The sequence below is a fragment of the Ailuropoda melanoleuca genome, chromosome 16 (genome assembly GCF_002007445.2).
Source record: "Ailuropoda melanoleuca isolate Jingjing chromosome 16, ASM200744v2, whole genome shotgun sequence".
In the NCBI taxonomy this organism is placed as follows: domain Eukaryota; kingdom Metazoa; phylum Chordata; class Mammalia; order Carnivora; family Ursidae; genus Ailuropoda; species Ailuropoda melanoleuca.
In genome coordinates, this window is record NC_048233.1 from 83579437 (window position 1) to 83592417 (window position 12981).

At 59.8% G+C, this 12981-nt stretch overlaps 1 protein-coding gene across 1 annotated transcript; it reads right to left on the reverse strand.

Moving 5' to 3' along the window:
• Window positions 1-883: 883 nt before the first annotated feature.
• Window positions 884-12944, reverse strand: PYGM (glycogen phosphorylase, muscle associated). The gene is made up of 20 exons (XM_034644766.1): window positions 12144-12944; window positions 10871-10972; window positions 10689-10767; window positions 10498-10601; window positions 9976-10107; window positions 8581-8692; window positions 8410-8492; window positions 7733-7876; window positions 7326-7418; window positions 6933-7079; window positions 6621-6784; window positions 6256-6370; window positions 5605-5706; window positions 5120-5267; window positions 4771-4829; window positions 4501-4642; window positions 3888-4095; window positions 1696-1830; window positions 1419-1485; window positions 884-1305 (listed from the first exon to the last, which is right to left on the reverse strand). The coding sequence occupies exons 1-20, from the start codon at window positions 12876-12878 to the stop codon at window positions 1156-1158; spliced, it is 3021 nt and encodes a 1006-aa protein (XP_034500657.1). The 5' UTR covers window positions 12879-12944; the 3' UTR covers window positions 884-1155.
• Window positions 12945-12981: the final 37 nt, after the last annotated feature.

Below are 12981 nucleotides of genomic sequence, written 5' to 3' on the forward strand. Positions count from 1 at the left end.
CCTTCACACGGGGGGGGGGACGGGCCTCGGAAGCCTGGCTCCCCACGGGGCCAGATGGGAAGGGGCAGCTGCAAGCCCCGGGTGGGTTCGGCGCAGTTTGAAGACTGGAGACCTGCGGGTGGGTCCTCCCACCCCCGGCAGGGAGGAACTTGGGAGGGGCAGCCACAGGCAGTTGGGGTCCCCACAAGCCAGGCCTAGGGGAGCCGGTAACCATTTCCGGCCGTTTGGGTTCAAACACACTGTGAAACCACGGGCCCCAAACCTGACTTTCGAGGCTTGCCCCTTCCTGCCTCAGGGCTACGGAGGCAGGACTTCCCCCACACCTCAATCTTGGTAATACGAGGCCCAGAAACAGGCCCTTTCTGGTCCTCAGTTTCCCCAAAGTGGGGGGGGGAGCCAACACTGGCCTAGCCTAGTCGGTCTGTGAGTGTACCCCGCCCTAACTCTCCCGACTTTAGACCAAGCGTAGCCACCTGCTTAGAGACCCTTAAACGCCGCAGTGGGGCGGGGCTAAGGGCGGAGTCAAGAGGGCGCCAACCACCCACAGGCTCCTCCCCCTCCCAAGTCCTGCTCGGGAGAGCGTGGATCCCCGGTAGTCCGGGAGGCCCAAGTCCCGGCTCCCGGCCCCGGTGGGCCCCACCCAGGAGACGCCCCGCCCTCGGCCAGCCCGGCAGGCCGCTGACCTAGTATGGACACGGCTCTGGGAAGAGAGGCGTGGAAGGTGCCGCGTGAGAGATGGCTGGGGAGTCTCGGGCCCCGCCCCCATGGGCTGCCCCCTCCTTCCGAGGGGACGCACCTGCGGGTGGAGGGATGGGTAAGGCACGGTGACTGCGCAGCTGCTGTTAGCCTGCCCAGAGCTAAAAATATTTCCCAACAGACAGAATAAGGAGGCTCCCAAGGAGAATCAATTTACTGGGGAGTGGGTGCGGTTGGTCAGACCCGTAAATAGGAGGGGGCAGGGAGCCGGAGGACGGGATGGAAGCAGTGTCCTTAGTCACGCTGCACACTAGGATCTTGAGGCCAGGGGATAATGGGGGGGTTCTAGGAAGAGGCTGAGAGCTCTAACTCCAGTACACCGCTCTGGATGAAGAGCTGGGTTTGCGCCAAGGGATTGCAAACAAACTCAGGGGCCAGCTTGAGGTCTGGTCTGGAGGCTCAAATGTTCTCGTCAGGGGCTGGCAGGCGCTTTCGTGAAGGCTCTATGCCCCAGATCTCCCGGGCGTACTGGGCAATGGTTCTGTCGCTGGAGAACTTGCCTGATGTGGCTATGTTCCGGATCACCATCCGCGTCCACTCTCTGGGGTTCTACAGGCCAAAAGAGAGCTCTGGGTTCATTTTGCCCGTGGGAACCCCATCTGCCACCACAGCCCAGCCAGGGCCACCAAAGCCTTGCCAACCCCTGGCCCAGGACGCCTCACCTTGTACAAGGCACTGACTTTCTCCTGGCATTTAATGTAGTCTTCATAATCTGCAAAGACTTTAAACCTGGAAAGGAATAGAGAGGCAGGAAGTTCCACGAGGTCAAGGGCCAAGCCCATCCTGTCCTCGTGGTCTTCCGGGGACCAGGAGAGTGAAGCTGCTTCCAAAGGAGCCTGGCCCTGACTGCCCAGGACCCCTGCCCAGCCTCCCCACGCAGCCCCTGGGCCCAGTTCAGCCCAGCAGCCCCCCGCACGGTCCCCTGGCCAGTGAGCTCACCGGTCATGATGCATAAGCATGTTGACAATGTCCTTGAACAGGTCTGGCTGTTTGGGGGAGAAGAAGCCGCTGCTCAGCTGCTCGATGACCTGCCGAAGCTCCGGAATTCGGTCATAGTACTCCTGGGCGTTGTACCTGTGTGTGTAGAGCAGTCAGCACCATGGAAAGGAGTTCCTGGCTCCTCCTCCTGAGAAAATCCAAGAAGTCCTGCGCCCAGGGTCAAACCCAGGGCCAGCCTGCTGCTGCCCTCCCTGGAGTGGCCGAGCCCCCTCTGGAGGTCCTTCCCCGGAGGCCCCCTCCCTTCTCTGCTCAGCTTTTCATCCCCCTCCTGTGCTTGAGGCCTGGAGAGGGAGAAGGGTAAGCGGCAGAGCCAAGGCCCCAAACCAAGCGCTCTTCCTCCCACACACCAGTACCTCTCCTAACCCAGTGTGTTTCCTTCCTGAATGGCTCGTCTCCCTCCCTCTCCCAAGTCCATCCGCCCTCAGGCCCCAGGAGGAACCAACAGGCTTGTCCCCAGGAGCCTCCTTAAACTCACCATCGCTGGCCCGGCACCAGCTTGACTCCTGTGGGCTGCTTCCCTCAGCCACTTGGGCTCAAAACCCTCCCCAAGGCCAGTCTCATCTCTTTCCTTCCCTCCCCACGTCCATCCAGCCACCCAGGCCGAGGAGTGGGTACGCTGGTCAGAATCCGTAAATATGAGGGAGCAGGGAGCCAGAGGACCTCCCTAACCCCCTATCCCCAGCACTGACACTGCAGGCCCCTCTCCTTGCCTTCCGGTCTCAGCCCCCCCCCCAGGGCACTCCCCTGCACTTTACCCCCTCCCCCGCTGCAGTCCAGTCTCCACCTCGCAGCCAAAACTGTCCTTCTGGAGCCTGCTTCTGAACATGTTGGATCTCGCTCAAAACATGTCCTGTCTCCCTCCTGTCCAAAGGACAGAGTCTGAACTTCCTAGTCAAGCCCGACAGGGGAATTTCCTTTCACTATGTAATGCCAGCTCTCAGAAGGCGTGGGTGGGAGTGTAAACTGGTACCAACTTTTTGGAAAGCCATTTGGCAACATGCGTCAGGAGCCTTAAGAACTCATACTTTAAAAAATAATAATAATAAAAAAGAACTCATACTTTTTTTTGACTCAGAAATATGCCCTCTAGTAATTAAGGAGATAAAGATGTGCGCATGGGCATAAAAGCGTGAGCATCGCAATGATATTTACACTGATGAGCAGCAGAAATCTACCTCAATGTCCAACACTATGGAATTAGTTCAGTAAGTTATGGCACGTCCGTTACGATGGAACCCTATGCAGATATTTAAAATATTTTAAAGACTATTTAATGACATCAGGAGTCAAAATTGTGTGAAGACATCAAAACTGTACAGGCGTTAGGGGCGCCTGGGTGGCACAGAGGTTAAGCGTCTGCCTTCAGCTCAGGGCGTGATCCCGGCGTTATGGGATCGAGCCCCACAAGAGGCTCCTTCACTAGGAGCCTGCTTCTTCCTCTCCCACTCCCCCTGCTTGTGTTCCCTCTCTCGCTGGCTGTCTCTATCTCTGTCGAATAAATAAATAAAATCTTTAAAAAAAAAATTGTACAGGCGTTAGTCCCAACCTTTACAGATACACACGCACACATAAATACGTAGAAAAAGAGCTGTGGCTTTGAAAATGGGTGATGAGATTATGAATGACAGTTTTTTACTCCTTGTGGTTTTGTATTTTTTTGCAACTCAGGAGCATGTACTTTTTTATGATAAGGAAAAAATGTATTTTAAAATAAATTTTAAGAAATGTGAAGCCAGGAAAATATCTACTTTGAAGAATTGCACTTCCGACCACAAGTGCAGCTCTACTGACTGTTCATATTTCCCTTTTTGCCACAGCTGCCAGGGAGCTCAGAATTTAATTTTACTTCCAGAAATTCCGGAAATAATATCATGTCCTAGGATTGATATCATTTCCTTTCCCTTGGCCTTCAGTTCTGTGTGACTTCTTTCTTTTCCTATGCCATTAACCTCATGTGTTATAAGTTACCTCAAAAGTTGTCCGGGATCCTGAGGACCAAAACTAAGACCTTGCGCAGCCTGGACCAGCCTTTTCAGGCATGCCCTCTGGCCCCCAAGCCCTACCCTCCAGTAGCCACACCTCGGTGCCTCCGGCCCACAGACCGTGAGCTTTGGAGCCCCTGCCCCCCATACCCTCTCTGGTCAAGCTTTTCCACGTCCTCCACCCGCATGCCAAAGATGAAGAAGTTCTCTTCTCCCGCCTCTTCCGCCATCTCCACATTGGCCCCGTCCATGGTGCCGATGGTCAGAGCCCCATTGAGCATGAACTTCATGTTGCCCGTGCCCGAGGCTTCAGTGCCTGCTGTGGAGATCTGCTCGGAGAGGTCAGCGGCTGGGATCACTGTGGGGCAGCAGCAGGGGACAAGCTCAGCTCCAGAAATAGTCCCACCCCAGCCAGGGACTGTGGAGTTAGCCAGCTTCAGAGCCCCCTCCACCCCAACCCTCCCGAAGTCCCCAACTGTGTCTCCCTCCCACCACCAGCCCCCCGCCACTGCTTGGTGATCCTTGAACATCTGAGATCTAACCCGGACTCCCTCCCCAGCCCCGCCCCACTGTGTGTGTGATTTGAAGGGCCACTCTTCCCTATCATTTCTGCCTGAAATTCCACCATGAGAGGGGACAGCCTCATGATTTGAGCACTGTCGTCTCCAGATTCTTCTTCCAAGTGCCAGTACACTAGGAACGGGTGACCACTATCTCTTCGTGGCACTGTATTCATCAGACCCTCCCTCTGGTGGCACCCCACCTTTCTCTGCCAGCGAGACTCGGTAGTTCTCCAGGAAGATCACACGGAGGCGGTCTCCTACCACCGGGTCGTGGTTAACCACATCCCCAATGGCCGTGATGAGTTTGATGATCATCTTGGCCATGTGGTATCCAGGGGCAGCCTGTGGGGGCACAGTCTGGGGTCAGCTCCACAGCCCAGCCCCCCAGCCCCTATCCTGCCACCCAGCCAGGCTGACCTCCACCTGGGTGTCAAAGGACCAGAGCCACAGTCTGTGTCCTGGCTTCTCACCTTCCCTCCAATCATCACAGTTCGGGGCACAAAAAACCTATTGGGTTCCTGCTTGATGCCTGTGGAGAAACAGAGATCAGCGGGCCGGGTTTTCCCAGTGGGTAACACCTCCTGACGGCACCCATCCGGCCAGGGCCCTGGCTACGAGACAGTAGACCTGATCTGGGCAACCGCTTGCTATGTGACCTCCGATCTGCCACTTTCCCCTCTCAGAGCCTCAGTTTGCCCATCTGTGAAATGGGGACAATCCCATGTCCCATGAGTTGTCCCAAGGCCAAAGGCGAGACATTGATCAGGAAGTATGGTGCGCAGGGGGGAGCCCCAAGGGACAGAGTGAACCCCCACTCACGGTTGTACAGGGTGATGACGTGGAGGCAGTTGAGCAGCTGGCGTTTATATTCATGAATCCGCTTCACCTGGATGTCGAAGAGCGAGTTGGGGTTGACGTGGACTTTGTATTCCCTCTCTAGGTAGGCAGCGAACTTCAACTTGTTTTCCTGAAGGTAGGGAGAGGGAAGAGCTCACCAGGAGGACTCAGCCTCAGGAAATCCTACAGTGTCATTTCTTTCCCAGGAAGGTGGAGGATCGGAGGCTCGCTGGCCGCCCCTTCCACGCCTGCCCCAGAGCAGACATTGCTAATCAATGGGGGGGGGAGCGTGGCAGGGGGTCACATGATGCCTTCTCACCGTGAACTCCAGGCAACTTCTACGGGGTACCAGGGGCCTGAGGTGGCAGGAGAGATGGGCTCCACTGGCCATTCCTGGACCCAGGCAGCCGGCACCTGTGGCCCACTCCCACCCTGGCACGAGCGTCCCAGGTTGTCACACTGCCCACCTGCTTCACTTTGGCCACATCCCGGATAAAGGCTTCGTCATCCACGAAGGAGAGCAGTTTGCGCAGCTGGTCCAGGTCCGAGATGTAGTCCTCCCCAATGCGCTGAGGGAGAGGGCGGTCAGGCCTCCGTCCCTCCTCCATCCTCCCTCACAGAGGGCTCCCTTTCCAGGTCAGCCAAGGCCTGTCCCCTGCACATAGCCCCTCCTTCTCCAGCCCCCAAGCAGGGGCGTGGTGTGTGCACCGCCATCTTCCCTCGACCTTGAGCTCTGATGGCTGACTGCACCTGACCCCAGGAGGCCTTCCTCCTGGCCTTTTCCTCAGACAAGCAATGACCTCCAGGCCCTGCTCACAACCTCTGCCCCCTGCCGGTCTCACTTCAGATGTGACCTGCTGATGACCCTCTCCATTAGACTGGGAACTCCCACCTGGTTGACCTGGTTCACAGCCAGACCTCCAGTAGCCCAGAGCGCCCTCATGCAGGCAAGAAAGTGGTCCCCCTCCTCCAGGAGCCCGCAAGGCTCAGGGAACGCAGTGCAGGATGGATTTCAGCCCTCCCCGGGGGCCCCCATCAGTGACCCACCTACACATCCATACACAGCTGATCCCTATAGTGACCCGTGTTGACCCCTAGGCCATACAGTGACCTCTCACCTCAGCAATGACCTCTGCCAGCCCAGGGTTACACAGAACTAGCCAGCGACGAGGGGTGATGCCGTTGGTCTTATTCTGGAACTTATGAGGCTCCAGCTCGTAGAAGTCCTTGAAGCTGCAGGATGGGGTTGGAGGGTCACGACTCGTCCCTGTGGGATCAAGGCCTCCTCCCTGAGGCCCCACCCCGGTTTCTTGCAGACAGGGGCTTGGAGGCGAGGGGACTGCTGTATGTGAGAGGGGGTCATCTGGGGACAGAGCTGTCTGGGACATCAGGGCCTTGACGCTTCTAAAAGCCGGGCTACCTGTGGAAAGGGGCGGGGCGGGGCCGGCAGGATGGGGCCAGAGGGAGGAAGGGGGTGTCTCACATGGTCTTCTTGAGGATCTCGGAGTGGATGCGGGCCACGCCGTTGACGGCGTGCGAACCCGCGATGCACAAGTGGGCCATGTTGATGCGCTTCACCGCGCCCTCCTCCACCAGCGACATGCGCCGCAGCCGGTCTACATCCCCTGGGAACGCAGCTGCCACGCGCTGCGCGGGGAGAGCCCAGAGCTCAGGAGCCCGGGTCCCCAGCCCCGCACCCCCAGGGCTCCGCCCGCAGCCCACCCCTCCGGTGTCAGGGTGCCTGGGGCAGCCGCCTTCCACAGCAGCGCCCCCAGCCCAGGCCTCCTCCGCTCACGTTCAGGAAGCGCTGGTTGATCTCGTAGATGATCTGCAGGTGTCGGGGCAGGAGCGTCTCGATAAGGTGCACGGGCCAGCGCTCCAGGGCCTCGGGCAGCACGGTGTGGTTGGTGTAGGCGCAGGTCCTGACCGTCACGTCCCACGCCTGATGGGCAGGATGGGGAGTCAGGAACCCTGGGGCCTCACCGCCACTGCTCTCCACGCAGTCTGCAGCCAGGAGCCTGGGCCCTGCCGCGGAGGAGCGGGCTCCAGGACACTCGCCCTCCGGGCGTCACACTGCTCAGTCTGTTCCATGGGGGCTGCACTCGCATCTCTCCGCTTCCCAGACCAGGAAGGGAACCCTGAGACAGAGAGAGGGTCTGGCGGGGGATGGAGGGGTCCTGAAGCCCACCTTGTCCCAGTCCAGCCGCTCCAGGTCCACCAGGATCCTCATCAGCTCAGGGATGGCCAAGGAGGGGTGGGTGTCGTTCAGCTGGATGGCCACCTGTGGACAGGGGGGCTGGGAGTCAGTCCGGGATCCAACCCGCTGCTGTGATCACCGTCCTTTGCCCCTTCAGCGCCGCCTCCAAGGGCCCACGTGGTTCCAGGGCAGAGCTGGGGGTAGGAGCCCCCGAGGGGCAGCTGTGGGCAGGAGGAGGGGGCAGTTCCCAGGTTATGTGCCCGTCGATCGAGGAGCCCGAGCAGGTCACCCTCAGCCACTACTTCCTCATCTAGAAGATGAGTGGGGGCAGGCTGAGGCTGGGGGGGCGGGGAGAGGCGGCCGCACGCGCGTCCTGGGAGGTCCCGGGGCCCTGGTACCTTATCGGGAAAGGCATCGAAGCTCGTGCGCACGGGGTCACGGCAGCCGAACTTGGAGGACTTGAAGCGGCGGATGATGTCCTGGAGGGTGGCGGCCACTACAAAGTACTCCTGCTTCAGACGCAGCTCCTTGCCCTCAAAGAACTGGGGACAGCGCAAGACAGGCCTGAGCAAGTCACGGGGGTGGCCAGGAGACTTCCTGCCCACGCCGAGACCCTTGAGCCCTGAGCAACCCCCACCCCAGGGCCCAGGGGTCTTTCGCCACCAAGGAGTAGTGGCAGGGGGCACACCAGGACCAGGACTGTCGTCAGCATCGCCAGGGAACAACAGCCCCTCCAAAGAGCCCGGCCCTAACTTGCTGTCCCCAGGGGGCAGGTGTCCTCTTAAAGAACTTAGAGAATCCACGGTGGGGGCGGGGAACAGGACACACAGGAGCCAACAATATGTCCTGGGTGCAGGGCACATTGCTGGCTCAGTCGGAAAAGCTAGTGACTCTTAATCTCTGAGTCGTGAGTTCAAGCCCCACATTGGGTGTAGAGATTACCAAGAAATAAACAAACTTAAAAAATAAAAACTATGTCCTGGGTGTGACTAGGGCACCCAGGGTCTGTCCCTCCGGGTCTTTGCCCTCTCCCAGGCCCTCAGGCTTCCTGTCCCCAGCCCAGGAGGTGACATACGTTGTCATTGGGGTACAGCACACGCGAGATGTTCTCAGCGAGGTTTCGGTCGAGCACAGCTTGGATGTAGCCACCAACGTTGACTGAGGGATGAAAGTGGGGATAGCGTCAGGCTGGGGCTGAGCGTGGGCCGGGGTAGGCGGGGCTGCTGGTGGCCAGCGCTGGACTCACAGTCCTTGAGGTTGAAGTCATTGGGGGCCTTGGCCGACCACAGGCGCATGGTGTTGACGATGTTGTTGCGATAGCCAGGCACCGGAGTGTCGTAGGGCATGGCCAGCACCACCTGCAGAGGCATCGGGCTTGGCGTCAGGAGCTGGGTATCTGCCACATGACTCGTGGGGCCCTGAGAGCTGCAATTCCAGCCTCTGTCCCCGTGCTCTGCCAATTTCCAGCCCTGGGTTCTCGTGCCAACTCTGGGTGACCATGAGCAAACCTCTCAACCTCTCCGGACCTCATCCATAAAGAGAGGACCCCTCCCGGGATCTCCCCACACTCCCCCCTGCCTTGCCTGGCTGCGTGTGAGGATGACAGAGGGCAGTGATGAGCCCCGAGCCCAGAGGGGGGCTCTGTTGGTGGCCACTCTGCAGTGATGGGGATGAGCTGGCGCCCCCGGCCTGAGCACAACCTAGAGGATTCTCTGGGCTCATGAGAGGGCTGGGGGAGCCTGGGACCTGGCTGCAGGGGACACAGATGTCAAGTACATCCCAAGGCTTATGCCTGGTTGACCACAGGGCTAAGCAGCAGTGACTAATGCAGGCCCCTCCTCCCGCAATGAGCAAAGGTCAATTGCTGCCAATGACTCCTGCCACCACGGGGCTGAGGGTACATCCACGTCCCCCCCAGCAGCACCCTTTCTCCCCAACACTCAGTCACTGAGCCCCTGATCAAAACAGAATGGAAGCTGCAGCTCAGAGAGGGAAGGGACTGGCCCAAGAGCACAGAGCAAGGTAGGCAGCCAGAGCCCCTGCTGAATCGTATCACGGATGACAATGGAACCAATGCCCGAGTCTGGAAGCCAAGGGGTTTCTGCGCAGCCATCTGGAGGCCCACGATCTGCAGCCACAGCAAGAGAACTGACAGGCTGGGATCCAGACACCTGCTTTGGCTCTCGGTTCCCTCTAACTTGTTGTGTGACCTTGAACAAGTCGGTTCCTCTCTCAAGGTTTTCATTTTCTCCCTGTCCCCCTTTCTGGGCTGTTGCTTTGCTTCCCATCAAGCTGCCAGTTTTGATGTGCTGGGGAGTCAAGTCACCGCGGTTATTCCTGGATGAGTCTTGTGGGGTGGAGAGGAACCAGGTCAGGGAAGGGCCTGGTGGGGCAGGGTGCCCTCTCTCTTCCTCCTGGGCTCTGTGCTTGGCCTGGCTCCTCTGTGATCCTGTCTACAGCCTCTCCTGGCTCCAGCTGTGTGACCTCAAGTAAGTCACTTAACCTCTCTGAGCCTCAGTGTCCTCCATTATAAATAGCACTGGGTCCAGCAGCCTCCAGGATCTTGCCCTGTATCTCCTTGGTTTCTCCCACATCCTCCTCCCCGCTTCCCTCTCACTGGGAGCTCCCCCCACTCCCTCACCTGTGTGTCCACCCACTTGGCTCCCTGGCTGGTGTGTTCCACTCGGCCATAGAAGTGCACGGGCAGCGTGAACTCAGGTCGGGCCTTCTCCCAGGGGTTTCCATAGCGAAGCCAGTCATCAGCCTCTTCCATCTGAGCCCAAGGCAGGTCGCAGAGAAAGGAAGGCAGAGTCAGACTCAGGCCCAGACCCAGACTCACACCACAGGGGGCAGTGGGTAGGGCAAGAGCCATAGCCCCAGTGTGCCCTCTCTAGAGTGTAAATGAAGGGCCCTGGGGTGGGTCCCTGGTCTGGTGGGGTATCCGATGGGACACGGTATGTGTATGGGAGTCTGAGAGGTTACACAGTTGTGGACCACCCATTCCAAGAGTAACCAACAGGTTTTGGGGCCAGGGGAGAAGGGACAAGGATGCTTTTTGTCAAACCTGAGCCTGTTTCTAGATCTTTCTGGAGACGGATGACCCAGTGGGGGTCCCCTCCATCATGCCTCGGTCCCCACAAGGCCAGGGCCCAAGACCACTCACCTGCCAGCCCCCGCAGATCTTCTGGTTAAAAATCCCAAACTCATACCGGATCCCGTAGCCATAGGCAGCCAGGCCCAGTGTTGCCATGGAGTCCAGAAAGCAGGCTACGGGTTTGCAGGGAGGTGGGTGTCAGGGACCCAACAGAACGGAACCCCTCTGTCCACCCCACCCTTGCCCCCCTTCCCACTTACCGGCCAGCCGACCCAGGCCCCCATTGCCCAGCCCCGCGTCTTCCTCGATCTCCTCCAGCTCTTCCATGTCCAGGCCCAGCTGGGGNCCCGGGGGGGGGGGGGGGGGGCAGTGGTCAAGGCCAGGGGCCAGCAGGTGAATCCCCCAGTACCTCAGCTGGCCCCACTCCTGGCCCCCTCCAAACCTGGTAGGTGGCCTCATCGCAGGCGTTCTCCAAGGCCAGGTTCACCATGGTGTTTTGTAGGGTCCGTCCCATGTAGAACTCCAGAGACAGGTAGTAGATCCTCTGCCGGGAGGGACAGGTGCGGGGCGGGGGGGGGGGGGGGGGGGGGGGGGGTCAGGGCTGCCCAGCGGCCCTCAGCCAGGCCTCTCACCCCTCCTGCCCTACTCCTCAGGCCCGGCACGTGCCAGCCCTGTCTCCATTTATCTTCTCCCCATCACAGGCTTCCGGACCCATCAGGAAGGGTCCAGTCCAGCATTTCCTCTGACTTTGGACACATCACTTTTCTTCTCTGAGCCTCAGTCTCCTCATCTGGAAAATGGGGCTGCCCTAACCACCTCGCGGATTGAGGCGCTTAGGAGAGGTGAGAACCCCTGCCATCGCACACAAGCCTCCGGACGGCCCACCGGGGAGTCAGGATGCAGAGAAGCCCCTCCAAGTCCTCCCCCAGAGGGAAAGGCCAAGGTGCAGAGAAACCAGTCATTTGCTCAAGGTCACCGTGACCCACAGCCAGAGTTGGCCACCTCCTGTCCTTGAGGTGTCCAGTTCCCCTTGGTCCTCAAGCCTCAGCCCCAAGAAGAGGACAGGGGATGCTGCCGGTACCTGGGCTCCCAGTTTTCTAGGTCCCCTCCCTGGCCCACTTGCCCGCCCCTCCCCCTCCCCTGCCCAGGAGTGTCGGGTTGCTGACATTTACCATGACCCCGGCAGACACTTGATCCCACTTCCCCAGCTGTCCCAGCGGCACAGGGACACCACACTCGTATTTAATGACCCATCCTTCCCCTTCAGGTCCAACCCAGGCCGCAGGGGTCTTCCCGACCACCAGAAGCCCCTCNGCTCCCAGTTTTCTAGGTCCCCTCCCTGGCCCACTTGCCCGCCCCTCCCCCTCCCCTGCCCAGGAGTGTCGGGTTGCTGACATTTACCATGACCCCGGCAGACACTTGATCCCACTTCCCCAGCTGTCCCAGCGGCACAGGGACACCACACTCGTATTTAATGACCCATCCTTCCCCTTCAGGTCCAACCCAGGCCGCCAGGTTTCTCTGCCCGGGTTGTCCCAGCCCCAGCTGCACTCGGGCCGGCACTGCCGCTCCTCCAACCTCAGGAACCTGGAAGGACCCTTTCTTTTGCCTCAGAAACTCCTGAGCCCACGAAGGGCCGCCACTTGGTCGGGATCTCCCGGCCCCCCGGGTGGGGCCCCCAGCCCATTTCCCACCCAGGACGCCCCAAGCAGCACCTTGGGGTCCTTCTCGTAGTAGTGCTGCTGCGTGCGGATCCAGCGGCCCACGAGGTGGTCGCGCACGGTGTGGGCCAGCGCAAAGTAGTAGTCTCTGGGCGTGGCCACGTTGCGGTCCTTCACGAGCGTGAAGTGGAGGTGCCGGTTGAAGTTCTTCTTGAGCTCGGTCACGTTCTCCACGCCGGCCAGGCCGCGCACGCTGATCTGCTTTCTCTTCTCCTGGTCTGACAGGGGCCGGGACATGGCTGCGGGAGGGCGGGCCGGACGGATGGGTGGACGGGGTGGCCTCAGCAGTGCCTCCAGCCAGGGAGTAGAGATCCCTGGCCTCCTGGGGTTTTTTAAAGCCTGGCTCTGGGCGGCTCGCCCCGCCTCCCCCTGCAATGGGAGGGTCTTGGCCTGGCAGCTCAGGGAGCTATTTTGGGGGCAAGGGGAGGAGAGGAGAGAGGGGCAGGGAGAGCAGGCCCAGCCTGGCTCATTCACAGCCCTGTGCTGACCCACTTCCTCCAGGCCTCGCACACTGGGGGCTTCTGTGCCTGGCTCTGCCTTTTGCAGTGGGAGACAAAATGCCGCTCCGCCTGACAGGCCTGAGGCTTCCGGGGGCTCAGGGGCTGGGCCTTCGGCTAAGCGGTTGCCCTGATCCGGGCCCTTTTCCTGGGTTGTGGATGAAGGGTGGGGCTCCTGGAGAAGCCGAGGAGGGCTGTCAGGGGGACAGGTGTCAGGAGGCTCAGCCTTCATCAGAGTGGACCAGCTTCTGATTTAGACATTTGCCCAAAGACCTCCAACCACAAGCTGGAAGGCCTCTAGTCAAGCTTCCATGGTGGCCCTACCAGGGGAGGGG